The following is a 26,615-nucleotide window of genomic DNA, read 5'->3' as shown; positions in this document are numbered from 1 at the left end:
ACTCAGAATCTCTATGTGACTGTATGAATGTTTTGTTCTGACTAAACAAAGAGCACGAATAACAACTTGAATTAATGTTTTTAAGACGTCGTGGATGAATCCTGTCAGCTGGTCATCCTGTAACGTTTCCACTCAACATTTACGTGTTTCCAATACTACGACAAAAATATGTAGAGCAACAAAACAATGCTCCCGTCATTCTCAGCTTTACGCCGTGTTTAGTGCTAATTAGCAAATGTTAGCATGCTATCACACTAAACTAAGATGTTAAACATGAAACAGCATCGTTACTATGAGCATGTTAGCATGCTAATGTTTGAATTTAGCTTGAACTGTCAGAAATGTAATGTTTTTTTAAGTTTTGTGAGAAAAATGACACAATTAAAACTATTTTTTTCAAAACAATGATAATAAAACTATTCCCATGCAGTGAACTTCTTGATATGTAAGTTTTTAATCAGGCTAACAAAGTTTAGCTTCTAGGTGCAAAATAATACTTGAGCTCATTTTGTAGATGGTTTTAAAAAATCAGAGTAATTTGTTTTTCACTGTTGTTATTAAAAAAGAATGAGCACAACACGGGGGGGGGGGGGGGGGGGGGAATCAGGTTTTGATCCTTAGAAAACAGGAAGTATCACTTGTACTGTGTTTTTTTACTGAGTTAATGTTATTGTATGTACTTTTATTACATGTATGCTGAATAAAATGTGTATTATAACGTCAGATGTTGATAATAATAAACTACTGTCGGTACGTATTGAACAAATAAGACGTCATGTCTTTGTTTAAAGACCTAAACTAAAAAGATAAATGAAGTTTTGTTTGAGAACCAGAAAGGCGCGCGTAAAGCAGGGCGCGTGACGTCATCAAGCCGCGCCAAACAAAGCTCCATGTGCAAGAGCAGAAAACAACGGAGCGAAGAAAGTTCGTCGTTTGTGGTGGGAAAAGTGTAAAAACATAAGTGTGTGGAGCTGAAGCTGAACATTAAGAGGCTTTGTCGGATTTTAAGATATAATATTAAAGTTCCTGCGAGATTTCAGAGGAGACGAAGAAGAAAGAAAAGAGACGAAGAGGAAGAGGAAATCCCGGCGTTTAAAGTTTAAAGAGCTGGAGGAGAACGTGTGATTTAAAGGTAAATCTGCTTCACCTAACACGCTTTTTATTCAAAGTAAGGATGTTACCGACTGTTTAATTTATTCTGTGTTGTACTGAAACACTTTGCGGCAGATTTCTAGTCAGTAACACGGAGACAGAGTGTAAATAACAACAACAACAACACGAGAGGAAGTATGACGTCAATTAAATACCGTCAGATCAATACGAGTCTATATAAAGTACTTAAGGTGTTCTGTAGACTCTCAGGGTGATCTTAATAAACAAACAGCTCAGCGAACTGACTTAATATCGTTCGGTAAAACTTTATTCACACACAGAACAAACAACAGAGACACAGGAGCTCTTTTTCAACCAGTGAGACAGGATGTGATGATTCAGAACTAAAACAGCTGACAGCTGGTAACAGATCAAAGATTATAGATGATGCAGGAAAACAATCATCAACATGATGTCACCCCCTCAGCTCCACTTCCTGTCCTCTGGTGAAGGTGTCACATCATAAACCTTCCTGTCACAGCTGCTCTCATCACTCCACACTGAGTCCTTCATGTGTTGTTATAAAGTTTTCTCTGCTTCCAGCACCTTTAAATCCTCGTCTGCAGGTTTAAAGTGATGCCATGCTGTCAACGAACGCTCAAACATCTGCTGCAGCACAAATTATATATTTAAGGTTTAACACTCGATCAATATAGACATCTAAGTGTGTCTATACTCTACATAATCACTTAGTACATGTATATAAAGTATTTATCACGGTATTGATTCAATTTTTAGTCATTTGTTTACAATTTACTGAAAAGCTTGACTCCTATAGACACAGTGAACATTCTTTCTTCATATATATACATTAATTTATAAATACATTTGAATGTATATAATAGATGTTTTGAGCAGCATGGACCAACTTTACCATGATTAGCACTCTATAAATCAAATTTAAGGATGACAGAAACTGACAGAAATTTGATTTATAGAGTGCTAATCATGGTAAAGTTGGTTCTGATTAGAGCTCACACAGAAGTAAAGGGATTCAATGGATCTTCTTGACTTTTATTTTGGCGGGGCCGAGTGAAAGAAGAGTTTACTCAAATATGTGCGACCAAGACAGTGAAGGCCGATGTTATTAAAATGGGGTAAAGAGAGCCACCAGGAGTTGTAAGATGAACACCTTCAGCCTCCTTTAGCTCTTTGTTTTGGTTTTACGGTACATAATCGGTTCTGGTTCACTGTGTCCGCCATCGTTAACTGTTTCCAGAGGAAAAGGTGTAGAGGTCAAACACAGAGTGTAACTCCTGATCGATGATCGTGTTCCTTTATGTGCTGGAAGTGTAGATGAGCTTCTGACTGTCGCCATGACAACGGCAGTCACAGTTGGTTTTATTCTTATTCTGACTAATGTGTTGATTCTGATCTCTTGTGTCTTCTCAGGATGCATCTTTGTGCCGCTGCCGTGTGAAGAAGAGCGACGGAGGAAACGGGAGCGAGGAAAAAGATGGAGGAAGAGTACAGAGAGAGGAGGGCGGAGGAAGAGGAGGAAGAGGAGGAGGAGGAGGAGACGATAGATGGACAGGAGGAGACGGAAAGAGGAGAGAAGGACCAAACACTACAAACTCCATCCAGGAGAGGAGAAGAAGAAAATGAGGAGGAGGAGGAGATGGACATGATGAAGACAGGCGCCAAACACAAAGCACGGAGGGATCTGATTGGAGGACACACACCGATCTCCACCTCCTCTCCTCTCCTCTCCACAGGAAGAGGAGGCGAGGAGGACGGAGAGGAAGACGACGAGGTCAGAGTTGCCATAGTGACCATCGAGGACGAGTCCTGTCCGTCCGAGCCTTTCGGCACCGCCCACCTGGAGACGGCCAATCAGATCACACGGATTGAAAACCACAAAAAGGAGGTTGAAGGAGGAGTGGAGGAGGAGGAGAAGGAAGAGGAGGAGGAGGCAAACAGTGATGGAGGAGAGGAGGAGAGCGCAGAGGTGACGTCACCATCGCTTCACCTGCAGAGTCAGGTAGGAACATTCTACTTCCTGTTTCTGTGAGCGCACTTTTACTCCGTCACTTCTGTCTGACAGCTTTAGTTACTCGACACGTGACTCCAGATTCTGACGGATGAAGAGTTCAGTAACCTCTTTAACAAACCGTCTCAGATTATCTGGAAGATATCACAAAGAGGAAAACAAAACAAAAACAGAAGCGTTTAAAGAGCTCGAGGTTGTGACTTCCTGTGTGGAGGAGGAGGTGTGTGGAGGTGTGTGGAGGAGGAGTCGGTCAGCAGGTGGTGCTGTCGTCCACTTTATCTCCTCACGGTGACATCAGAGGCTTTACAACACACAGCAGCAGCTCAGTGCTGCATCATGTGTCTGTGTGGCGTTCAGGTACCAGCCGGTGACATCAGCGTCTCTCTGTCACTGTGTGTGTGTGTGTGTGTGTGTGTGTGTGTGTGTGTGTGTGTGTGTGTGTGTCATTCAGGTGCCATTGTGTCTCCTGTTTGTCGTCTTTACAAACAAACCGAGCGCCAGCTGCTGTGTGTGGGAGGTCGAGTGTGTGACTGCTGAGAGAAAGTGTGTGTGTGTGTGTGTGTGTGTGTGTGTGTGTTCCTCTTACTACAGTTTAGAGGTAATTAAATATTCATTTCCCCGATGAGAAGTCACTTATAAATGTATGTCGAATTATTTTTTATGTATTGTTTACACAGCAGACTTGAACACACTTTTCTATTAAATATATTATTGTAATCAACTTTCACAGATGAGTAAATTAAAAACAAAACAACGTTCAGACTTACACCAAAATAATCCCTCTCAGTCGCCGAGTACATTTCTTTAGGTTCAGTTTTCACTCGTTGTTGTTCATCTCTGTTGTTTCGCTCTGATCAGAGTTGGAGACTCGTGTTGTTGTCGTCACAAACTCACCTGGAAAATGTACAGACTCGTTAACAAACACCTAGTTTTCTGCTTCAAATCCTCTCTTGAGTCTCTGTAAAAAATACAGTTCTGTTGTCAGTGACAAAGCTAGAAACATCTTGTTGAAAATATCCAGTGGTTTCACGTTTACAGATGTTGAAACTCAGTGTGGAGCAGTGGTCTCTGGCTTCATGTTGATTATCAGTGTCATACTGTTTTGGTAAATGTGTTAAAGCTGATGTTAAAAGTGCATTTGATCCCTTGAAATGACTTTTTATCCTCAAGATTTGCTTATACAATTAAACCTTACCAGTCTGAGATATTATGCTTCTTTATCCTAATTAATTGATGAGTTGTTTGATGTCCTCAGACGTCCTCAAACCAAAGATAAACAAGTTCACCGTCACAGACGAGGAAAGAAAACACATTCATGTTTAATGACTTTGACTTTAAAAGTAATGAAGTAGAGAGTTGTTGTTTTTTCAGTATAATGGGAAGCACAGAAACAAATGTCAGCACACACACACACACACACACACACACACATGCACACACACACACAGACAAAGGTGTGTGTAGGAATGTGCAGCAGTGACCATTCCTCAGATTCCTCTCACGACTGCATCGGGATCATGGGATATGAAGTCTGCTCTTGTGGGAACTGTTGGCTTCACTCACACACACACAACACACACACACACACACACACACACACACACACACACACATAAACATAATGTGAAGCTTGATCATTAATGTAGATGTAGTTCTCTCTGTGACCACACGAGGCAGCGCTGTGGTTTTTATTCAATTCGGAGCACATGAGGTGATTTTTGGACATTTGATTTGATGATGCTGTGTGTGTGTGTGTGTGTGTGTGTGTGTGTGTGTGTGTGTGTGTGTGTGTGTGTGTGAGTGATGCACGGGGACGGAAAAATCTGGGGCACTAATCTGGTGAGACACGCTCTGTAATCTAAGAGCATTTTTTCACAGATTACTGCACATATAGGAGATTATACACACACACACACACACACATTTTCACAGTGAGTTTATAAGTTCTGTCCTCTTTAAACATCAAATTCAATCTTTTCGTTATTCACTCAGATGTTACACACATTCTCTGAAACACATGACCTCTACATGTTGTCACACACACACAAACACACACACACACACACACACACACACACACACACACACACACACACACACACACACACACACACTCTCCAGGGTCAGATGACTGGTGTGAATAGAGGCACATTAGAGCTACAGAGGCATCTCTGGTATGTGGACTCACTGAGTCAGGAGGAAGCTGGACCTGATGGTGTCGGGACAGTGTTCATGTTGGGTCAGAACTGTCGGCTCCTCGGACCCGGAGAGACGTCCCTCATTGTGAGAATATTTAATGAGCATGTCAGCAAATCCAAACATCACTAAATCAGGAACAAACGTCTCACTCATGTCCTGAAATATAGCGAGGAGATGTTTCTGATGGCGGCAGCAGCGTGGCTCGACCTCCGCCTGTCCGTCCTCCATTTTGTGTCAAAGTGAAACATTTCATATAATATAATACTAAAAAAAAGGGAATGTAGACGTTGTGAAATCATCATGGTGTCTGTTCCTCTCAGATGGGAGCGTTGAGAGTCAGTTCTGTTAGCTCTGTTAGCTGTGTTAGCTCTGTTAGCTCTGTTAGCTGTGTTAGCTGTGTTAGCTCTGTTAGCTCTGTTAGCTGTGTTAGCTCACTTAAAGCTCGACCTCAGGACAAAGATGGTTGATTGTTAACTCAGAGTCTGTGAGCAGACAGGTAACTGGGCGCAGCACCAGCTATAGTCTGTGGATCCTCTACATAGGTCCAGACTTGGATCCGTCCGGATCTTTTGGTTGTACGACTCAATCAAAAACCATCAAGCTTTTCAACCCAGTGAGATAACGAGTGCACACACCTTAACACACCCTCATACTGTGTGTGTGTGAGCACATGAGGTCACATTCCAGCGCCGGGCAGCTATCCAGCCAGCCGGGTCCACCACACTGATCCCGCCGAGTCAGCGCACTACACACACACACATACACACACACACACACACACACACACACACACACACACACACACATTCCTGTAGCTGCAGAGTTCCTGGAGTCTTGTGCTCGTCAGCAGGACGGAGGTTTGAACCTGCGACCTTCCAGCTACAGCCCAGTCTCTCTGCAGCAGAGGTTCTGCTCGGGTTCTGAGACTTAATCACTTTAGTCTATGACACTCTGAAGAACTATGTCAGCTTTTATTAGACCTGATCCACGTCGATACGAGTCGGGTTTCCAAAGCGAGCCTGACGTTATGCGTTTAATAATGGAGCAGGTTTAAGATCTGTGGAGGTTTCTTCTTCACGTGCTCAGTCCTGAAGCTTGATGGTCCACTCAGGTGTGACGTAACCGATCCATCCGTCCCTCCATATTCTATGACTTCTCTCGGGTCGGGTCACAGTTGAACCGGGCTGAGCAGGACGGTCCAAACATCGCTCAAACTCTGACTGAAGTACACGTTCAGGAAAGAGTTGTATGTTCTCTACACATTAAGAGCACAAAGAGAAACAGGAAGTACCTCCTTCTTCTTCTTCTTCTTCTTCTTCTTCTTCTTCTTCTTCTTCTTCTTCTTCTTCTTCTTCTTCTTCTTCTTCTTCTTCTTCTTCTTCTTCTTCTTCTCTGTCCGCATCATCACTGTTCAGCGCTGCGTTCCTATTGGTGGATGCAGGCGGCTCTGTTCTCCTGTGTGTGTGTTTCAGAGCAGCACTGAATGAGGAACAGGTGTTCTACTGTCCTGTCACACACACACACACACACACACACACACACACACACACACTCAGTGTTTTACGGTGTGTAAGGCGACACTTGAAGAATGTCAGTAAACCTTCAGTCTCTTTGTTTTCTCCCTCTGAGTTCCCGTCAGACTCTCTCTTCTTCTGTCTGTCTGTCCGTTCTTTTATATCTACTTTTTACACACATGAATATGAAACATTACATCTGTGTGTCTCCAAACACACTTTAATGTTTCACACAGTTGTTTGTTATATATATAAATACATATTTCAAGGAATTAATGGCTTTAGATCTTGTTGATGGATGTGAGGAACAGTCATCAGTGGATTTAAATACATTTAATCTCTCAGAAAGTGTTCTGACCCGATATAACATCATGTTTCACCTGTTTTACTTCCTGCCTTCATTACGTCCTTCTGTCCTTCCTCTCTGTCTCCCTTTCCTTCTGTCCGCCCTTCTTCTTCCTTCCTTCCGTCCTTTCTTTCTTTCTCCCCTTCTTTCCATCCATCCTACTTTCCTTCCTTCCATCCTTCTCCTCCTCTGTCCCTCCTTCCTTCCATCCTTCCTTCCTTCCTTCCTTCCCTCCTCTGTCCTGGTAGTGAACACTTGTATATCCTGATTTCTCTCCAGAGACGACTGCAGCTCTCTCTCAGCTCCTCATTAAAATATACATGAGCACTAAGTCCCTGACATCCCTGCAACACTGCCTGCATCTATTATTGATGCACACACACACACACACACACACACACACACACACACACACACACACACACACACACACACACACACACACACACACACACGGTGCAGCCCGGGTGTTTATTATGACACACCTGTTGTTTGCTGCATTGCACCTCTGTAATCTGTCCCACTGGAAACAGCAGCTCGTGTTTGGATCCTTGTTTCGCTCGATAACTGCCGCTGTCTCATAAAACACATCTGTGCTGGTCCACCTCGCTCCCAGTAACTGAGACGGTACCGGGCCCGGCATCCAGAATTATCCTCAGTCTTAAAATCTGTTTCAAGTGTTTCCAGCGTCTTAGGTTTCTACAAGCGGTTTAAAAACTTCAGGCTCGAGCCAAGAACGATATAAAACACAGATCCAGCTTCTGGGTGGCATCAGTCATTTGTGTTTGTTCTCATTACTTCCCTCAGACTGTGGTTCTGGTTCTGGATCTGGTTCTCTGTCTCCTCTCTGTAACGTTACGTTCATGAAGTGAAGTAAATCTCTGAGCTCTCCTCCCGTCGGTGGACAGGATCTGATGTGACTCCAGGTGTTTATTCCTCCAGGAGGTTCTGGATCTGCACCTGACGCTTGTTTTGATTGAAAATTATGATTACTGGGGAGCATTAGCATTTAGCTAACCGGCTATAAACATTCCAACACTGGTCTCAAATGCTTTATGTTAGGTGGGATGGAGGTTCATGATTTACAGCTGTAAGTATTGATTTGACACTAGCTAAGTAGCAAATTAGCATTGAGCTACAGATGTATTTTTAACAACAGAACATGGATCAAGCAGTTTAATTAATTTTGTTAAAGCGGGTTAAAGTAAATTAAACAGCTTTCAGGTGACATAGCTGACCTTTGATGACCGATGAGCCATATTAGCTTTTAGCTAACAAGTTAAGCTAACCAGCTTTTATAATTCCAACTTCTTGGTATTAAATTGCTTTGTTATGCTACATGCTAATGTTGGGCAGCTCATTAGCACTGAGCTACAGGTGTGCACATTGATTGAACAGTTAAATCCCACATGATAAACTAATTGGTACTCTAAACAATCCTTTGTAGTGTTAAAGTAAATTAAATAGCTTTAAGCTAACCTAGCTTAAAGCTAAACTTTTTTAGTACATGTGAGCCATATTAGCATTTAGCTAACAAGTTAAGTTAGTAAGCTAACTGGCTGTAAACGTTCCAACGTCATGGTAATAAACTGCCTTCATGGAACGGAGGGTAGCTAAGTAAAGCTAACTAGCATTAGCTACAGTTGTGTGGACTAACAACAGTTGTATCCACGACCATCAGACAGCGTCAGTGACGGATGTTTCATGTTGTTTGTGTGTTTTCAGACTCGTCTTAATTATTCAGCAGCAGGTCGAACACAACGTCAGAAACACTCTGAACGTTTGTGAGCTGATGACGCCTGCAGCTTCTTTACACTTTATTTAAATGTATAAAATGAAGCAACAGTAGAGAGAGAGAGTCGGACTCTACTCGTCTACATACATCCAGACACACACACACACACACACACACACACACACACACACACACACACACACACACACACACACCAGGAGAGAGATGAAAATCAATCCTTCACACATTCCTCTGATCTGCTCCCGCCGTCTCTTTATTGATTCTTCACACACTCGTAGGCTAATCCTGCCTGCACACACACTACACACACACACACACTACACACACATACACAAAGTACACACTCACTACTAACACACACACACACACACACACACACACACACACTCGAACAGAGAACACATCTGCCTCGGCCTTTGAAGTGCTTCTCTCTGTTTCCAGTGTCTGACAGTGGTTAGCTGCAAGGATGCAACACACACACACACACACACACACACACACACACACACACACACACACGGTCCTCAAGTGTGGGAAAGAGTCAGCTGTTTTAATGCATAACACACACACACACAGTTTCAGGTTTTACGAGACCATCAGAGGGAGCGACTCAGTGGGTCTGCATACCAGAGGGGGGTGAGGAGGGTGAGGAGGGTGAGGAGGGTGAGGCTGGAACACAAAGAGAAGCAGAGAACAACAGAAGAAGAAGAAGAAGAGATGGAGGGTCGTGTTGATATTATTAAATATTCAACATTATCGTTGATGCTGCTGAGAGGTTTTAACCACGACAGCCGGATCACATCAACAGTCTCACCTGTATCAGCCTGTGTTTCACCTGTTTGACCCACATTTTAATCCCCGTTGTTTGTCACAGAGGAATAAAACGTGTCCTAGTTCGGTTTAAAACCGTCTCTCCTGTCAGACGAGGAGTCGATCACGGTCGACAGCAGCGGAGGTCGAACCAGAGAGACGTCACAACGCAGATTTGAAGAGGAGATTTGAGCAGCGAAGAGGGAGAACTCAGATTTATGACAACATGGAGGCCGAGAGGGACGAAGAATTAGTAACAGACGAGAAAATGGAGAAAATGTTGCGACAGAGAGGAAGAAGGAGGAAATTAGAACCAGAGAGAGAGAACGGATGGTGGCTGACAGAGAGCCCGGTGCATTATGGGATTGATCCGTGATGAAACAGATGTGATGACACACGCAGATTAACGGGTCCAGAGGTTAAAGGTCACCTGGGTTCCCGATGAGGCTGATTGACGGGCGAGATGAAGCCAGGGGGGCGGGGTCAGAGCGGGGGTGGGGTGATTGACAGCAGCTGAAAGGTGTGTTTTAGAGGTACGACTTACACTCAGGTACAAGTCTGCTGGAGCACCGAGATCTCAGAGTCTTCACTGTAGCTGCAGAGACAAAAGTGCAAACGGTGTAAATAACCTGTTTTCAGATCAGCTCAAAGGGATGAACGACATCACTTTGTGTTCTGGGAAGTCGTGGTGTCTGTTTGTTTTTCTCACATTTTGCCAACTAATCTGGTAATAGATTAATCAAACAATCAGGAGATTATCAGACTACACATATTTGTTGTTTGCAGCTCGAGTGGTGAACAAACATCCTGCAGATCCGAGCGCCTCGTGTTGTCGTGTTTCATGTTCAGATTAGTTCTGTAGATGTGAATGAAAAGCAGATTTATCGTCTCATGTCGACGTATCGGTTTGCATCGTATGAGATGCAGGTAGTGCACAACACACCTGTGAGTGTGGTGCAAACACCTTCTGACTCCGTGTCAACACAGACTCATGGTGATGACCGGCGACGTCGGCCTCCACCACCCCGAGCTGCTTCTTCATGTGTTGGACTGAGTCTGGTGGGTTTTAACCTGAGGCAGGCGGAGGAGGAGGAACAGGTGAAGGAGGAGGAGGAGGGGATGTTTAGTCTCCAGGCTCTGAGTGAAGGTCTGACCTCCCTAATTACCCACCGTGTGTGTGTGTGTGTGTGTGTGTGTGTGTGTGTGTGTGTGTGTGTGTGTGTGTGTGTGTGTGTGTGTGTGTGTGTGTGTGTGTGTGTGTTTGTGCCTCTGGGACTCTCAGTGTGACGACCTCAAAGGTCAATCAGCTGTGAGAAAGCTGCGACCTCCAACAACCCCCTGCTGGGCGTCTGTGTGTGTGTGTGTGTGTGTGTGTGTGTGTGTGTGTTCAGGTACGTGCTCATGTTTCCGTCCTGCCTCTTATCCATCTACCTCGTCACTTGAAGGTCTCGATCTGCCCGGACTCGTCCAGTTCAGAGACCAGTGAGCCAGAGTTTCATTATTTATAATTATTTATCATATTAACACAGAGACAAAGTAGCAGCAAGTAACTAAATGCAAATAAACATTTAAATAGAACAGATAAAGATAAATATACATAAGTAAAATAAGTTTGTGCTGAACAATTTAAGATGTTCTGTGTCAGTCAACAGGAAGTGATGATATAAAGTGACACTGAGAGATTGTAAACAGAGTATAGAACAACATAACTAACATATACAATATATAACGTATATAACATATTATATATAACGTATATAATATATATAAAATAACATAACAAATATAACATATATAACATGTAACATATAACCTATATAACATAAATAACGTATACAACATATGAAAAGTATAACACTTTAATAACATAACTTATATAACATAAAACATACAATGTATATAGCATATATAATATATATGGTATATAATAAATATAACATAAAACGTATATAACATATAACAAATATAACAGCTATATAATATATATAACATATCAAATGTATAACATATGAAATGTATAACACTTATATAAGATGACGTATGTAACATAAAATGTATATAACGTATATAAAATGGTATAGTGTGCAGTAACACAGTGTGATGAAGTTTCAGGTGAAATATGTTCGTGGGAGTGAAATGTTTTAAACGCTTTCTACACTGAGTAACTTTAAGATTAAGTACATGTAGTTGCGTTCCATAAGTGGGAGGAGCTACGTGACGTATGGTAACAGTATGAATGCTGCAGTACAACAGGAAGTACAGTAACTGAGCAGCTCCTCGGCGTTCAGCCCGTGGTGACGTCCTGAAACACGTGGCGTCACAGGCAGAGGCCCCGCCCCCTCTCAGAGAGAGAGAGAGAGAGAGACAGAGAGGGAGAGAGAGAGGGGCATGTCCCTGCGTGTTCTCACACACACACACACACAGAGGCAGCAGCAGCAGCACGAGCTCCTCGCGGACTCACACACATCTGATCAGCTCCTGCTCTGATCGATCCGCATGGATTGCTGACGTCACGCTGGATTAAATCGCTCCACCTGTACTCGTGTAAAAGTGTCAGTTCGTCGCGTCGGTGTGTGTTCGGAACCGAGCCGCAGCCATGGGTTTCTACGGCACCCTGAAGCTCATCTTCTACAAAGTGAGTATCGGCTTCATTGATCGGACGCGTTTCTGATCGATCGAGCGATCGATCCGCTGCAGGTCTGCGCGCGTGACTGAGTGAGGGGCTGTCCTGTCCTGCAGGTATAGTCAAGGTTGTCAGGCTCGTGCAACACCGGGATGACGAGGCGTTTCTGTCTGACAGCGGACTGTGTGTGTGTGTGTGTGTGTGTGTGTGTGTGTGTGTGTGTGTGTGTGTGTGTGTGTGTGTGTGTGTGTGTGTGGACCACTGCGGATCTGACAGAGGCTCATTTTAATCTCGCTCTCTGATTGGATTATTGATTATTGATTACTGATCACTGGCGGCAGCTGTGTGTGTGTGTGTGTGTGTGTGTGTGTGTGTGTGTGTGTGCACTCTGAGCCTCAGCAGGTAAACACACATGAGGCCGGTGAGCAAGGCAGCGTGTGAGGGTTTGAATCCTCTGCATGGATGTGTGTGTGAAATAAAATCTGCTTTATTGGGAGAATAAAATGGCAAATATCTGTAATTTAAATGATAATCAATCAGAATTGATCCCTGCTGAGGATCTGATCAACCTCCGTCCAGTCCAAACACAAGTAAAGAGAGAAAAAACAGTGTAGCTGCTGTCAACTGGAGTTTGTAGGTCTAATATGATGCATAACAAACAGAATGTATAAAAAAATACACTGAAATCAACCAAAATGTAAAAGATTCACTGCATGTTCGTCTTTACAGTGTAAAAGTACAATAATACAGAGTGAAAACACACGTTAAAGGAATTATATTACACTGTAAACTGCTCTGTGTGAGTGAAATGTGGTGTAAAAGCTGTAAAATATCAATGAAAAGTGCTTAAATCAGATTAAATCTACAGTTTATGTGTAAAAGAAGCAAATTTCAATGAAAAATCAGATTTAAATCAGACTCAGATGTAAGTATAGATAAGCTGTCGCCACGTTTGCTTCCATTAACAGATAAAAAACGGATGTTAGACTCCAAACAGACCTCAGATCAGATTAAACAGTAAAGATAATCTGTAGAAACATCTCTGCTGCAGATTACAGACGAACTCTGCTCAGTAAATCCTGTGAAATGACACATGAGCCAGTGTGAGGTCATCATGCACTTTCTGCTGGCCATCATCATCATCATCATCGTCGTCGGTCACCACGGCGACGTACAGATGTTTGTCAGATCTCAAGTGTTCTGGTTCTGACAGGAAACACATTTCTGTCTCCTCGAGTGAAGTTTTTCTGTTTGGACTAAATGAAATCCACACAGACGACATCTGGTGTCAAAACGCCGGTGACATCAGGAGGAGGAGGAAGAGGAGGAGGAAGAGGAGTAAAGTCTGAAAATGAAAAGCAGATTATGAGTTTAGTTTGAAGTTAAGAGTCAAGATCACAGCTGAGTGTCGATGGAGAGGATTCAGAATCCCGTTGATGACATTTAATATGTAATGAGCTTCTTCTTCTTCTTCTTCTTCTTCTTCTTCTTCTTCTGGTGTTTTATCTTGTAAGACTCACATTCTGCAGTCAGACAGAAACACTGTGTTCACATGACGCTGCCAAGAGATAGAAGGACACACACACACACACTGTCCTGTACATCTACAGCCTCCAGTGTGTGTGTGTGTGTGTGTGTGTGTGTGTGTGTGTGTGTGTGTGTGTGTGTGTGTGTGTGTGTGTGTGTGTGTGTGTGTGCGTGCAGCCTGTTAGCGCATGCTGCTCTATTTTCGACCGGTGCTGCACCGGCGACATTCCTGCGATTTTCTGCATTCCTGCGTTCATTCAGAGAGAGAGACACACAGACGCACACACACAGATACACACACACACACAGAGGAAACAGATAGAAGGCTGATTCAGACCTCTGGGCCGCTGCGTTCGTGTGACTGAACAAGCGTAGGTGTTTCCAGTGTCTCTGTAGTTTCACAGCGCGGCTGCAGTTTATCTGCATCTCTTCATCTCTGTGGACTCGACGGCAGCCGGCCAGCCTGGTTCTGACCCGCTCGACCAGAAACCCACAAACATTTGCAGGAGCTCCTTCTCGCATTTCCGACACGTGTAACACCAGCGTGTTCTCAGTTCCTGTCTTCAGACGTGGAGCTGTTTGTCTTCAGATGTTGATGTTTGTCGACGCTGCCATGAACCACAGAGATGTGACGAGAGATCACACAAACTGTGGCATCATCGAGATACAGATACTGAACAGATAGCTCACAGTTTATCATCTACGGATCATCAGAGGCTCATAATCAGTCTGAGTCTTGTCTCGTCCTAACACCGGCTTCTTTAAGAAGATGATGGATGTGATCACTGTGCCTGTAACATGTTGATTATGTGTTTGTTTTGGCTGATTCTGCGAACAACTCGGGACAGAATCAAGATATTTAACTCTGATTCAAACTACAAGAAGGTAACCTGAAGAACTGACATGTTGTTCTTCCCTCCATCAACAAAATACAGATTATAAACAGATACACACACACAGGAAATCTTTATAAAACTACACACACGTCACGTTAAAGTCACAGTTTATCATCAGAGGCTCATTAGGACGTCGCACCTTCAGGAGGAACGATCAGATGTTTCCAGTTGCTCTTCCATCACTGTGACGTGACGCCTCACCCCCCGCGGCGTCTGAATGTGTTGATGGTTCGCCTTCTTGCCCTCCGGCCTCCACAGCTCCACCGAACTCTGGTGTTTTTCCACTGAGCGCGACGTGAACATGAGAATTTGAATTACTCAGAAGATAATAAAGACATGAGGTCGCTACAGGCAGCATGCTAACAGCTAACAGGCAGTTAACAGGAAAACGAAGAGTAAAGATACATTCCAGGATTCCCAACATCTGTCCAGATGCTTCAGACACTGAGCCGTGAAGCTGCTTTGATCACATGTCGAGTGTTTGTGAGTCTCACTGTGTTTTCTAACCACCAGATGAAGAGGAAGTTGGATCACGGCCCGGACGGCCGGCCGTTCCCTTCAGGGAAGAAGCACTGCAAAGGAAACGGATACCTCAGGTAACACACGCAGCTAACAGCTAGCTCCAACGACTGTTAGCTGCATTTTAAACATTGGTAGTTTGTTTATGTTGTTGTTTATTTGTGTTGTTTTAGAATTGCTCCACAGTAATTAGCATCCTGTTAGCATTCTGTTAGCATTCTGATGAAGATGCACATGCTAACCTCCCCGTCTCTCTCTCTCTCTCCAGTCCTTCCTGTCTGGTTCAGGCCCCGCCCACCACATTTGGTGACCTGCGGCTGGCCAATGGGCATTCAGCTCAGCGGCGGCGCGTCACCTCGGGCCCGCCCCCCTCTGGTCTGCAGGACTGGCTACACATCTTCCAGGTAAGCACACTAAACCCCTCCCCCGAAACACAGACGATCCAATCATGGCTTCGTGTTCAAGGCTGTGTATGTATTTAGCATTTCTAGCTAACTAGCTTACAACCTACAGCAGAGAAGCACAAACTACACTGACTACATTAATGATGGCTGACTGGATTTACATCTCTGGGTGAACTGTTCCTTTAAGATGCTAATATATCAGATGAAGCTAATGTTAGCGAGTCTGATGGGCTCTGCTGGATGTGTGGAGGTGGTTGTCCGTGTCAGACCCTCTGTCTTCAAAACTGAAGCGTTGTGTTTAAAAATAGAACAATTAATGCACGGACATGGACTCATGTGCCGCCATTTTGTGCCAAACTAAAACACAAGGTGGAACACAGGAGGTCAAACGCATGTTTTCACACATAAACTTGTAACGCTTCCCGACCTGAAACACACACCCATTTATATTATGACACACACACACACACACACACACACACAGCTGCTGCATGGCGGCGTGTTTGTGATCTCTTCCACTTCCTGCACGTAAACACAGCGCATTAGAGGAGTGATGCCTCCGAGCTGCACTTGCGTAACTTAAAGCACACACACACACACACACACACACACACACACACACACACACACACTGAAATGAAACACATGGCTCTCGTTTCTTTTCTACCCGGGGTAAATAATTAAAACAGTTTCTGAGACGAACACAAGAAAACGTATAATCACAAACATGTCAGCTCAGAAAAAACTCGTCCCTCACTTCCTGTCCTTCTCCCGCCTTTAGACGTGGAGCGGTCCCGAGAGGCTATTGGCTCTGGACGAGTTGATTGACAGGTGCGAGACCAGCCAGGTGAAGCACATGATGCAGGTGATCGAGCCGCAGTTCCAGAGAGACTTCATCTCCCTGCTGCCCAAAGAGGTGCGGTGAAACACAACACATGTGTCCAGATGTGAAGTCAGTGTGTAGTCTGAGAGGAGTGTTTTAACCTGTGTGTGTTCGTGTGTGTTGATGTGTGTGTTTGTGTGTGTGTGTGCAGCTGGCTCTGTACGTGCTCACCTTCCTGGCTCCCAGAGACCTGCTGCAGGCGGCTCAGACCTGCAGGTACTGGAGGATCCTGGCTGAAGACAACCTGCTGTGGAGGGAGAAGTGCCGCGAGGAAGGTAAACGCACCTCCTTCACTTCTTCTTCTTCCTCTGTTCATTTTTATCTCCTTCATCCTCCTTTTTTACTTCCTGTCATCGTCTGTCAACACTCTCTAACTCTCTGTCCGTGCTTCCGACTCAATTTGGACAAAACAACAGTATCACTGTTCATGTTGTGGCTTAAAGACAGCATTTTCTACCATTTTACACACTTAATTTGTTAAAATCTGACTTTTATCAGCAACAAAAACAGACAAGCAGGTTATTAATACACCTTGTAGTGTAGAGACGGCTGTGGCAGAGTATTTAGTCCATAATTCAACAAATAAAAATGAAATTAACATTGTTATATACAGTGTTGTGTCATTAGGTGGAGTTCTGTTGGGATTAATCTCAGTGTAGTTGTGTGTTTATATGATGTGTGGTACATTCCTGCTCATGCAGATGAAGTTTTAAGGAAGCTGAGGAAGAGAACGTGTTGAGGGACAGATTGATCTGCGCTGTAGCTGCAGGACGCTGAATATGGGACTGAGTCAGAATGATAATTATTTAGTTATTAGTAGAACCAGTTAACTGTTGGATTTGGTCTTTTTAACAGTGTTTGTTATAAATGATGTATGTTTTATAAGCAGATGTGATAAAACATCTGGGCATCCTCCTTCCTCTTCACTCTGTCTGCACTCTGTCGTGTTGAAGCGTTTGAGAAGCACTGTTGTATTTGCTGGTTCTGGTGGTTCTGGTGGTGTTGGTTAGTGACGCTGCAGGTGTGTTATCCAGCATCTTCACAGGGAAATATGTAAAGCAGAATACAAAACAGAGGCGGCAGCTCAGTGGATGTGTAGAGCTTTCTAACCCCAGTGTAACATGCAAATACAGACACACACACAGTCAGTCAGTCACTCCTCCTTCATTCAGCGCAATGCAGTGGCTGTGTGTGTGTGTGTGTGTGTGTGTGTGTGTGTGTGTGTCTCTGGGCGTCCTGCCAGTCAGCCGAGATTCACAGCCGGCACTCAGCAGCCATACCAATGAGCCGGCCTCGCGTTAGCTCCACGCCACAGCCATACTAATGAAGCCAGCGCTAACTGCAGCGCACCGGCTTCATTAATGGGGCTAATTTGTATTTGTGCTACGCCCCCGTCGTACCAGCGGGAGCGGTGTCGGCGTTAACTGGCACTCAGTGAGAATATGAATACAGCTCACCTGCCAGTTACATATTAATGAAGCTAGCAGCGCTACAGGAGCCTTGATGGGCCTCATAATGATGAACTGTAGCTCCTGTTAGCGGTTATCTAAATAAATGAGTGTTAGCTTATTCTTTTCTCTTGCTAGAGTGGTTATAGTATCTGTGTTAGCTTATACCATGAGTTATGTTAGCTTGAGGTAAAACACCTTAAACTTCTACGAGTTTACCTCCCAAATCAATGAAAAACTTGTTAGCTAACGTTATCATGGTCCGTTTAATGTCTTTGGTAGCAGCTAGCTTAACTGAAGATGATTTATACAAAGCTACCACAGCTTACACTCTCATTACAGTTAAAGTGTTAGCATATGCTACTGACAAACTACAGTAGCTAATGTTTAGACCGTAGCTTTTACCACATTAATTAAACTCTAAGATCCCAAAGCTCACGTTAACTGTAAAACAGTTTGGTAGCCTAGCTGTAGTTGCTGCTAGCCTCTATTTTTTTATTAAACTAAAGGTGCAAATGTTAGCTTACACAGCAATTTAGCTTCATAAGTAGCTTATCAAATTAGCTGATACCAACTCTCGAAGCTAATGCTAACTATAAACTGGTCCATTTAGTAGCCTAGCTGCAGTTGCTACTAGCGTCTTTGATCATGATACATATGAAATATCACTAACAGGCTACATTTAGCTCAAGCCAACTGAAAACCCAGTAGCTAATGTTAGCATGAGACTATGGTTGGTTTAATGGCTGCAGCTGCTGTTAGCTCTTCTGTGAGTGATCCAACACAAACAGCTTCTTACCAACTGATTGATAGTAACTGCAGCTCTGTTTTACCTGACTCGTCCCTCTTCCTCTCTCCAGGTGTGTCAGAGTCGGCGTCATCTCGTCGCAGGAAGTGTGCGCGGCCCGGTGTGGCGGTCAGTCCGTGGAAATCAGCCTACATCAGACAGCATCGTATAGAGAACAACTGGAGGAAGGGCGACACACGAGAACCTCTGGTACGCCTCACACACACACACACACACAGTGTTTGATATGTAAACATGGAGTTCTGTCACTGAGTCCATCTGTCCGTCTCTCTGCAGGTGCTGAAAGGTCACGACGATCATGTGATCACGTGTCTCCAGTTCAGCGGCGACCTGATCGTCAGCGGCTCCGACGACAACACGCTCAAAGTCTGGTCGGCCATTACTGGGAAGGTAGGACGCAGTGTGTGTGTGTGCGTGTGTGTGTGTGTGTGAGTGTATATTTTGTTGCGTGTCCTTTAGCATTTTGTCAAGTAGCGTTCTTGTTTTCGAACCTGTGAAAACGTTTTTAGAGGCTTTTATTTTGTATTGCTCACAGTTACATTAACACGGGCAGTGCTTTTATTTTGTAGTACCTCCTTTATGTGGTTGGCAAACATAAATATCCATGTATCATTGAGTCAGTGATGTTAAAGAATTCCTGCTACCATAGCATGTGTTGTAGCTTGCTAGCGTCGCTCCAGCCACAATACAAAACTCCCTTAAGAAAACTGCTAATTTAACAAACTTTGAATATGCATATTTACCATGAATTAAAACTAGCCTACTAGTTAAATGCAGCTACAGTTAGCAGCAGTTAGCGGGTACTCCTTTGACACGCTGCTGTTTGGAGAGACCCTGAACTCTTGATTTTTAATTTTGATTACATTTTTGACCGCTGGTTTGATTTAAAAAGACATTTTAAAGCCAAACACTTTGTCTGTTTCATCAAGAGTACGATCAGCAGCGTATTCAATTGTGGAGATAATGATCGGTGTGACACATATCCGCCGAGAACATAGAAGAATAGAGGTGTTATGTAGGTCAGCGTGACCTGACAGGATGAAGCTGAGCAGAGACGACTGCAAAGTGAAGAAGAGTCGCGTTGGTCAGGGCGTGCCGTTAAACACCGACGCTGCTCGCCACACGTTTGTCTGTACTCGCCCTTCCTGTCCTCACACTCATCCTGAAGGAATGTAACCGAGTACATTTACTCCAGAGCTGTAACTGAGTAGACTGGATGTAATCTGTTACTTCACACAGCACCTCAGAGACACGTCGTTCTTTTTACTAACTGAACGTCATGTACATGAACTTTAGATTTAATTACAGCGCTTCTACTTGTATTTTTACTTATAGTAGACACACACATACGCGCGCACACACACACACACACACACACACACACACACACCGACTCAGCAGCTTGATCTGGTTTCGGTTGAACATTCTTTGAGCAGACACACCTGCTCTCTCTCCTCCGTCTGGACCTGCCCTTTACAGAGTGTGTGTGTGTGTGTGTGTGTGTGTGTGCGCGCAGTGAGAAAACCACACACACACACACACACACACCCTCCTCTGTAGCCTGCAGGGATGACGAGGCGTGTGTTTCCGCTCACGCCGGTTGAATTTGAATTATCTTTATTAAGCAGGATGTGATGATCGTTCAGCAGAATCTCCCCGCTTCTGTCTCGGCAACAGTTGCCAAGGCAAAGTTTTCCTCTGTTGCTACGGCAACCAGCGCTACAACACCTTCAAGGTGAAACTGTATTTTGTGTGTGTGTGTGTGTGTGTGTGTGTGTGTGTGTCTTTCAAGGGGAGCTGTGGAAGTGGAACAAATATTGACTCATACACTTTTATGTACACACACACACACACAAAATACAGTTTCACCTTGAAGGTGTTGTCATGTTTCAGATCAGCTGTGACGTGATCATATACGCAGGTACACACCTTCATCTGGTGGTCAGAGGAGGGCGATCCATCTCTGGATCCTACATTTCCCATCATGCACCTGAACGTCTATTTAAACGTCACTCTCCCAGTTTTCATCTTTGATAAAAAGCTTCTGAGCCCAGATCAAGATAACCTCGATGACGTCACTGTGACATCACGAGGTCTCCATAGCGACTGACCTTCACTGACCGCCCCTTTAAAGCCTCTGTCGTCTTCTTCTTCTGTCCCTCAGTGCCTGCGGACGCTGACGGGTCACAGCGGCGGCGTGTGGTGCAGTCAGATGTTGGTCGCCACGGTGATCAGCGGCTCCACCGACCGGACGCTGCGTGTGTGGGACGCTGAGAGCGGCGAGTGCGTGCACACGCTGTACGGACACACGTCCACCGTGCGCTGCATGCATCTCCACGGCAACCGGTAACTCACACACACACAGATTCATACAGTCATATACATTAATGACATGCAAACTGCCTGCTGCTTGTTTCCATGGTAACCAGCTTAACATTAATATATTCAACACAAAGAAAACTTCAAACACACACACACACACAGTAAACACACATACATAATAAATTCATACTATCACTATAAATACACACATAATGAACACACACATACACACACAGAAAACAAACAACAACAAATTATGAAACTGGGTCACACACACACACACAAACCTCGGCTTCATGCTAACAAGACAAACTCGAGCCGACCTGATTGGCCAACACTGCAGTGATGTCATCGCTCTCCTCCCTCAGGGTGGTGTCGGGCTCTCGGGACACGACGCTGCGTGTGTGGGACGTGTCGACGGGCCGCTGCGAGCACGTGCTGACGGGTCACGTGGCGGCGGTGCGCTGCGTCCAGTACGACGGGCGCCGTGTGGTGTCGGGCGGCTACGACTACATGGTGAAGGTGTGGGACCCCGAGACGGAGGCGTGTCTGCACACGCTGCAGGGACACACCAACAGAGTGTACTCGCTGCAGGTACGTACGCATACACACACACACACGTGTTGACACAAAATGTCCGCCCTGGTGCGTTCAGGTGTCATGCGTTACCTTCTCTGTCCGCAGTTTGACGGTGCGTTCGTGGTCAGCGGCTCGTTGGACACGTCGATCAGAGTCTGGGACGCAGAGACAGGTACTGACCCGTCTAGAAAACATGGATTCCAGTGATGTCACTCAGTTGATTGTTGCATTGTGGGTAATGTAGGCGTATCCCCCTGTAACACAGTAAAAAAACAAATGATCCGGATTGTTACAGAAGAGAAGCTTTTCTTAACTCCACACATTCTTCTTCCTTTGCAAAAATGTGGTGCCTACATTACCCACAATGCAGTTCAGTGCCTTGGTGACATCACTGCAGGAAATCAGTGCTTTAATGTGGAAAATTACCTTTAAATGTAGTTTAATTCTCAACGTGAACCAAACTCTTATCGCTCCAGTTGTCACTGATTGTTTGATTATTTTAAAATTGTAATAATCATTTAAAAGATGAAACGTCTCACCTGAAGCTCTCGTCCTCGTCCAGGTGGGTGTGTCCACACGCTGACCGGCCACCAATCACTGACCAGCGGGATGGAGCTGCGCGACAACATCCTGGTGTCCGGGAACGCCGACTCCACGGTGCGAGTGTGGGACGTCCGGACGGGACAGTGTCTCCACACACTGCAAGGTGAGAGAGAGTGTGTTTGTGTGTGTGTGTGTGTGTGGGAGGAAACAATAAGAGCAGCTTGAAGGTGAGTGTGTGTGTGTTTGAGTGCTGAGTCGACAACACACACAGGATCGTCTGCAGTCCTCAGGGAGAGAGAGGGAACAAGGAAACAAGGGAGGAGTGGAAAGTGAAGGAAATAAGGGAACAAGGAGACGAGGGAGGGGAGAGTTAACCTGACGTAGACAAACAAGCAATGCTGTTTCCTGCAGAGCGAGGAGTTTTTCCTGATGATACTTGTGTGTACCTGTACTTCAGTGAAGGTCTGACTGCAGTATTTGTTTACCTGAGTACTTCTTCCATTGCTGCTGGAACATTTAGCAGCTGAACAGCTGGTGGAGACAAAAACGGAGCTAAAAGAGTGAATATTGTTAATTTAATGAGTCTGTTGTTGCTCTTTAATTGTTCATGTTGCTGTTATTTACTCTTGTGAAGCTCTCGCTCTGTGAAAGGTATCACACTCATTAAACTTGACTCACCTGTAGAAACAAAAAGGTGACAGTTTGATCCAGCTGTCGGCTCTCAGGACTGTTTCTGGGTCACTTCCTGCCCTCTGGTGGACACTTGATGCAACTTCAGCTCCACAGATGCAGAATAGTTTGTAATTTAACTGGCAAAGCAGAGAACAGAATATGTTTGTTGCTGTAATAAGATAAGTAATAAATATATTAATCCTGAAACACTGACATGATGATTTTTGACATCATCTCCGACTCATGAAGGATTTTTCTCAACACTCTGACATTTTACTGAATTATTCAGCTCTCATTAATTCAGAAATCATCAGTTTGAAGCTTTAAAAGTGTTTAAAACGTTTGTGCTTTCAGTGAAGATGTTACAGTTCAGACGAGCAGGGAGACACTTTAGTTTGTGTTCATGTCGATGACGTGCTGACGATCTTTTCCTCTCAGGTCCCAACAAGCACCAGTCGGCGGTGACGTGCCTGCAGTTCTGCAGAGGTCTGGTTCTGTCCAGCTCCGACGACGGGACGGTCAAACTGTGGGACCTGAAGACGGGAGCCTGGCTGCGAGACGTGGTGGCGCTGCAGAGCCGAGGATCAGGTGAGCACGAGCGGGCGGGTTTTCAGTTTTAGGTCGTTTAGAGGGAAGTTTAAGCGTAAAACAGAGTCTGTTTTATGTTGAGGCTCCAGAACTTGATTTAAAACAGAGAAAACAACCAAATCAAACATAAAGTAGCCCAGCAGAGCTCGTCTGAACCAATCACGTCCTCCTCTCCCCACAGGTGGCGTCGTGTGGCGAATCAGAGCGTCCGACACTCGGCTGGTTTGCGCCGCCGGCAGCAGGAACGGGACGGAGGAAACCAAACTGTTGGTTCTGGACTTCGACCTGGACGACAGGAAGAAGGAGACGGACTGAGGAGGAGGAGGAGGAGCGACGACGATGCCATGAAGAAGATTTGGACGTGTTTTTTTTTTTTTTTTTTTAAAAGAAACTAGACTTTTTTTTAAGACCAAAGTCACCGCTGACGAGACGGTTATGAATGTGGCGTCCTGATTGGCCGGCAGACTGACGGACGCGTTGAGAGGACGGACGGACACAAAGGATTTTAAACTTTCAAAATTAAAAAAACAGTTTGAAACGCCAAAATGACACAACAATCACGTCGGAAAACAAAACGGCGACTAATGAATGTTTTTGACGCTTATCGCCGGGCAGAAAACGTGGATGTAAATGGTTTCTATGACAACGGGAGAATGTTTGATGGACAAACGAACGATGGATTTAAGAGTCGGCGATGAGGATAAAGTTTGAATGTAACCGGATCCGACCGGCGGCGATGGAGGGCATTTGACTTTTTACTGCTGCTGAACCAATGAGGATCGTCGCCGTTTGAACGAACCAATCAGAACGCGCCAAAATCATCGTGAAGGCCGGAGACACACGGGGCGACTTCCTGAGGCAGCACGGACGTCGTTTCCATCGTCTGCGTCGCCGCTCGATGTTCCTCGTGTGTCTCGGCCGTGATGTAACAGACGAGGTGTTCGAAAGCCGCCGCAGGAAAGCGGCTCCTGAACGCATCACGCAGTGTAAATCAGTATAATGCCGCCGCAGCCTCTCATCTGCCAGAGTCACAATTAAACCCTCGCTTTCATTCCCGCTCCACCGCCGGCTCCTCTTAAAGTTTAAAGTCTCTGAAGGCTGGGGAGGATTATTGTTAGCTGCTGCTCACCTCTATAAACACTTTACAAGCTCCCTGAACGTTAAATCACTCGCAGATCTGCACGTTTTAACGACCTGTGGTGCAGGAAAGTGCAGGAAAACTCCAACTCAAGACCTTTTTGTAATACAAGACAGTTTGAAATGTCACAGATGCATTTAGATGCTTCAGTTTCAGGGTCCTGGTCACTGACTTTGTTCACTGGGACACTGAAATATTAATGTAAAGCAACACTTGTTTTATTTCTAACTGTTAAAGGTTGAAAAAATGCAGCAGTTGATCAGATTTGTAGCTTTAATGAACACTAAATCCAGATCCTGTGCTTTTATTTTGAAATCTAGTAGTTAGTCCTGCAGTAGAGAAGTCACTCAAATGAAAATCAAGAATTTGTTAGAAAATGAACCAAATTCACCCTGAAACGTGCTTTTTACGTGAATTAGACTCATGAACTCACTTTTTTCACTGATTTCTGTAACTTGTTGCTCATAATTTAACCAAAAGTGCAAAATAATCCGCCAACGTTAAGTTTCAAGGAAGCAAATAAAAGCTGTTAAATCTTAAATCGAATCACTACTGAATACTTAAATGTTGAAATCAAAATACAAGTGAATTTCTGACATGTTGAGATCATTAAAGGATCATTTCAGGTTTTTATATTCACAAAATTCTGGTTATAATCTAAAAAAATGGAAACCATCAACTCATAATTAACTTTGGCCTCTCTGAGCTTCCGTAGACCTGATTAAAGACTCACTCCTCATTTTATAAAACATTAAGAAAAAACCCACATCATTAACTTTGGCCGCTCTGTGTTTCCATAACAACCTGAACCTCTACACAGTGTTTTTTACTCAGCTTATCAAATATTAAAGTAAGAAAAGATAAATAATTTAAAACGACTCCCTTCACCAGATATTAATCCCATACGCTGCGGTTGCCAGGCAACACCTCCAGCCAATGAGCAGAGATGCGGTTGATAGTTTCCCCCGGCAACAACAAGTGGTGTGTATGTGTGTGTGTGTGTGTAAGAAGTTGTGACCTGCTGCAGGTGTGAGGCTGCGGAGAGGCGGCGCTGTCCTCGTGATGTCATCATGTAACATACTGTAAATACGAGAAGAGGATGTAAATATTCAGCTTTTTATATAAAAAAAAGAACAAACCAGAGAACATATTGTGGAGGGTGGGAAGAGACGAGGACGGATCAATAAAGATGAGTTTTATAAAGCGCTGAGTTGGTCGACTCGTTTGTTCATGTTTATAACTTTATTCTGTTTTTGTTTTTTTTTAATTCTAAACATTTTAATCACAACAGTTTCTGTCAGGTTGTGTCACATGTGGACAGACAGCTGACTGCGTGAAGAGAAGGACATCAGTTTACTGCAGGAAGAGCAGAAATGCTAACGTCAGGATGCTAACAGGAAGTAGGAACCACCGGACAAACTCCAGAGACAATAAAATATTACATTTATTATGATTCTATCAAGTATTTATAGTTAGTTTTTATATGTTGTATAAGAATGTTGTAGTATTTTGTTTATGACATTAAAACAGTTTGTTCTTATGTTTACTAATTAACTTAAGTTAAACTATCTGGTAGTTTAATGTAATTCAGTTTTGAGTGATGAATATTGATGAGATTATGAAAGTGATCTGCTGTTATTAGTTAATTAACGTGTTATTTTACAGGTTTGTAATTTTCTAATCACTTTCCTGGAAAGGATTTTGTAATCTAGTACTGATTAATTTGCAGATAAGGGGCTGATTTTTTTTTTTTTTTTTTTAATTAGCACACAATAATTAATTAATTGATTGTGAGTTTGACCTGGAGTGTTTTCAGTCAGAGCAGCTGATCATGAAGAACAAAGGTCACAGTGAGTGTTTATGAATAATGATGAGGAGCAGAGATCTGCAGAAACAAA

The 26,615-nt window shown here is 44.1% G+C and overlaps 1 protein-coding gene and 1 long non-coding RNA gene across 3 annotated transcripts; one reads left to right on the top strand and one right to left on the bottom strand.

The window, feature by feature from the left end:
• The first annotated feature begins 849 nt into the window (after positions 1–849).
• On the top strand, positions 850–25,922 carry LOC119026829 (F-box/WD repeat-containing protein 7-like). 2 transcript variants are annotated; one of them, XM_037111409.1, is made up of 14 exons: positions 850–1,132; positions 2,545–3,133; positions 15,327–15,409; positions 15,601–15,736; positions 16,518–16,652; positions 16,771–16,894; positions 18,928–19,064; positions 19,152–19,265; positions 21,040–21,221; positions 21,566–21,791; positions 21,882–21,948; positions 22,339–22,482; positions 23,430–23,579; positions 23,761–25,922. In XM_037111409.1, the coding sequence occupies exons 2-14, from the start codon at positions 2,609–2,611 to the stop codon at positions 23,892–23,894; spliced, it is 2,157 nt and encodes a 718-aa protein (XP_036967304.1). In that variant the 5' UTR covers positions 850–1,132; positions 2,545–2,608; the 3' UTR covers positions 23,895–25,922. The 2 variants fall into 2 exon arrangements, with proteins under 2 accessions (XP_036967304.1, XP_036967305.1); XM_037111410.1 differs by lacking the exons at positions 850–1,132; positions 2,545–3,133 and adding an exon at positions 12,170–12,402.
• On the bottom strand, positions 12,856–15,319 carry LOC119026921. Its single transcript, XR_005077260.1, has 2 exons — positions 14,255–15,319; positions 12,856–13,735 (listed from the first exon to the last, which is right to left on the bottom strand). It is a non-coding gene; the product is annotated as an uncharacterized LOC119026921 (long non-coding RNA).
• Positions 25,923–26,615: the final 693 nt, after the last annotated feature.

This window comes from Acanthopagrus latus, chromosome 10, assembly GCF_904848185.1.
Source record: "Acanthopagrus latus isolate v.2019 chromosome 10, fAcaLat1.1, whole genome shotgun sequence".
Lineage (NCBI taxonomy): Eukaryota > Metazoa > Chordata > Actinopteri > Spariformes > Sparidae > Acanthopagrus > Acanthopagrus latus.
The sequence above is the reverse complement of the archived record's forward strand: the minus strand, read 5'-3'. Positions and strand labels throughout refer to the sequence as shown.

Coding starts and splice junctions, on each gene's coding strand:
- LOC119026829 (XM_037111409.1), top strand. CDS start 2,609: ATGGAGGAAGAGTACAGAGAGAGGAGGGCGGAGGAAGAGGAGGAAGAG. Junction 16,653..16,770: donor TCTCCCTGCTGCCCAAAGAG/GTGCGGTGAAAC, acceptor GTGTGTGTGCAG/CTGGCTCTGTACGTGCTCAC. Junction 19,266..21,039: donor GGTCGGCCATTACTGGGAAG/GTAGGACGCAGT, acceptor TCTGTCCCTCAG/TGCCTGCGGACGCTGACGGG.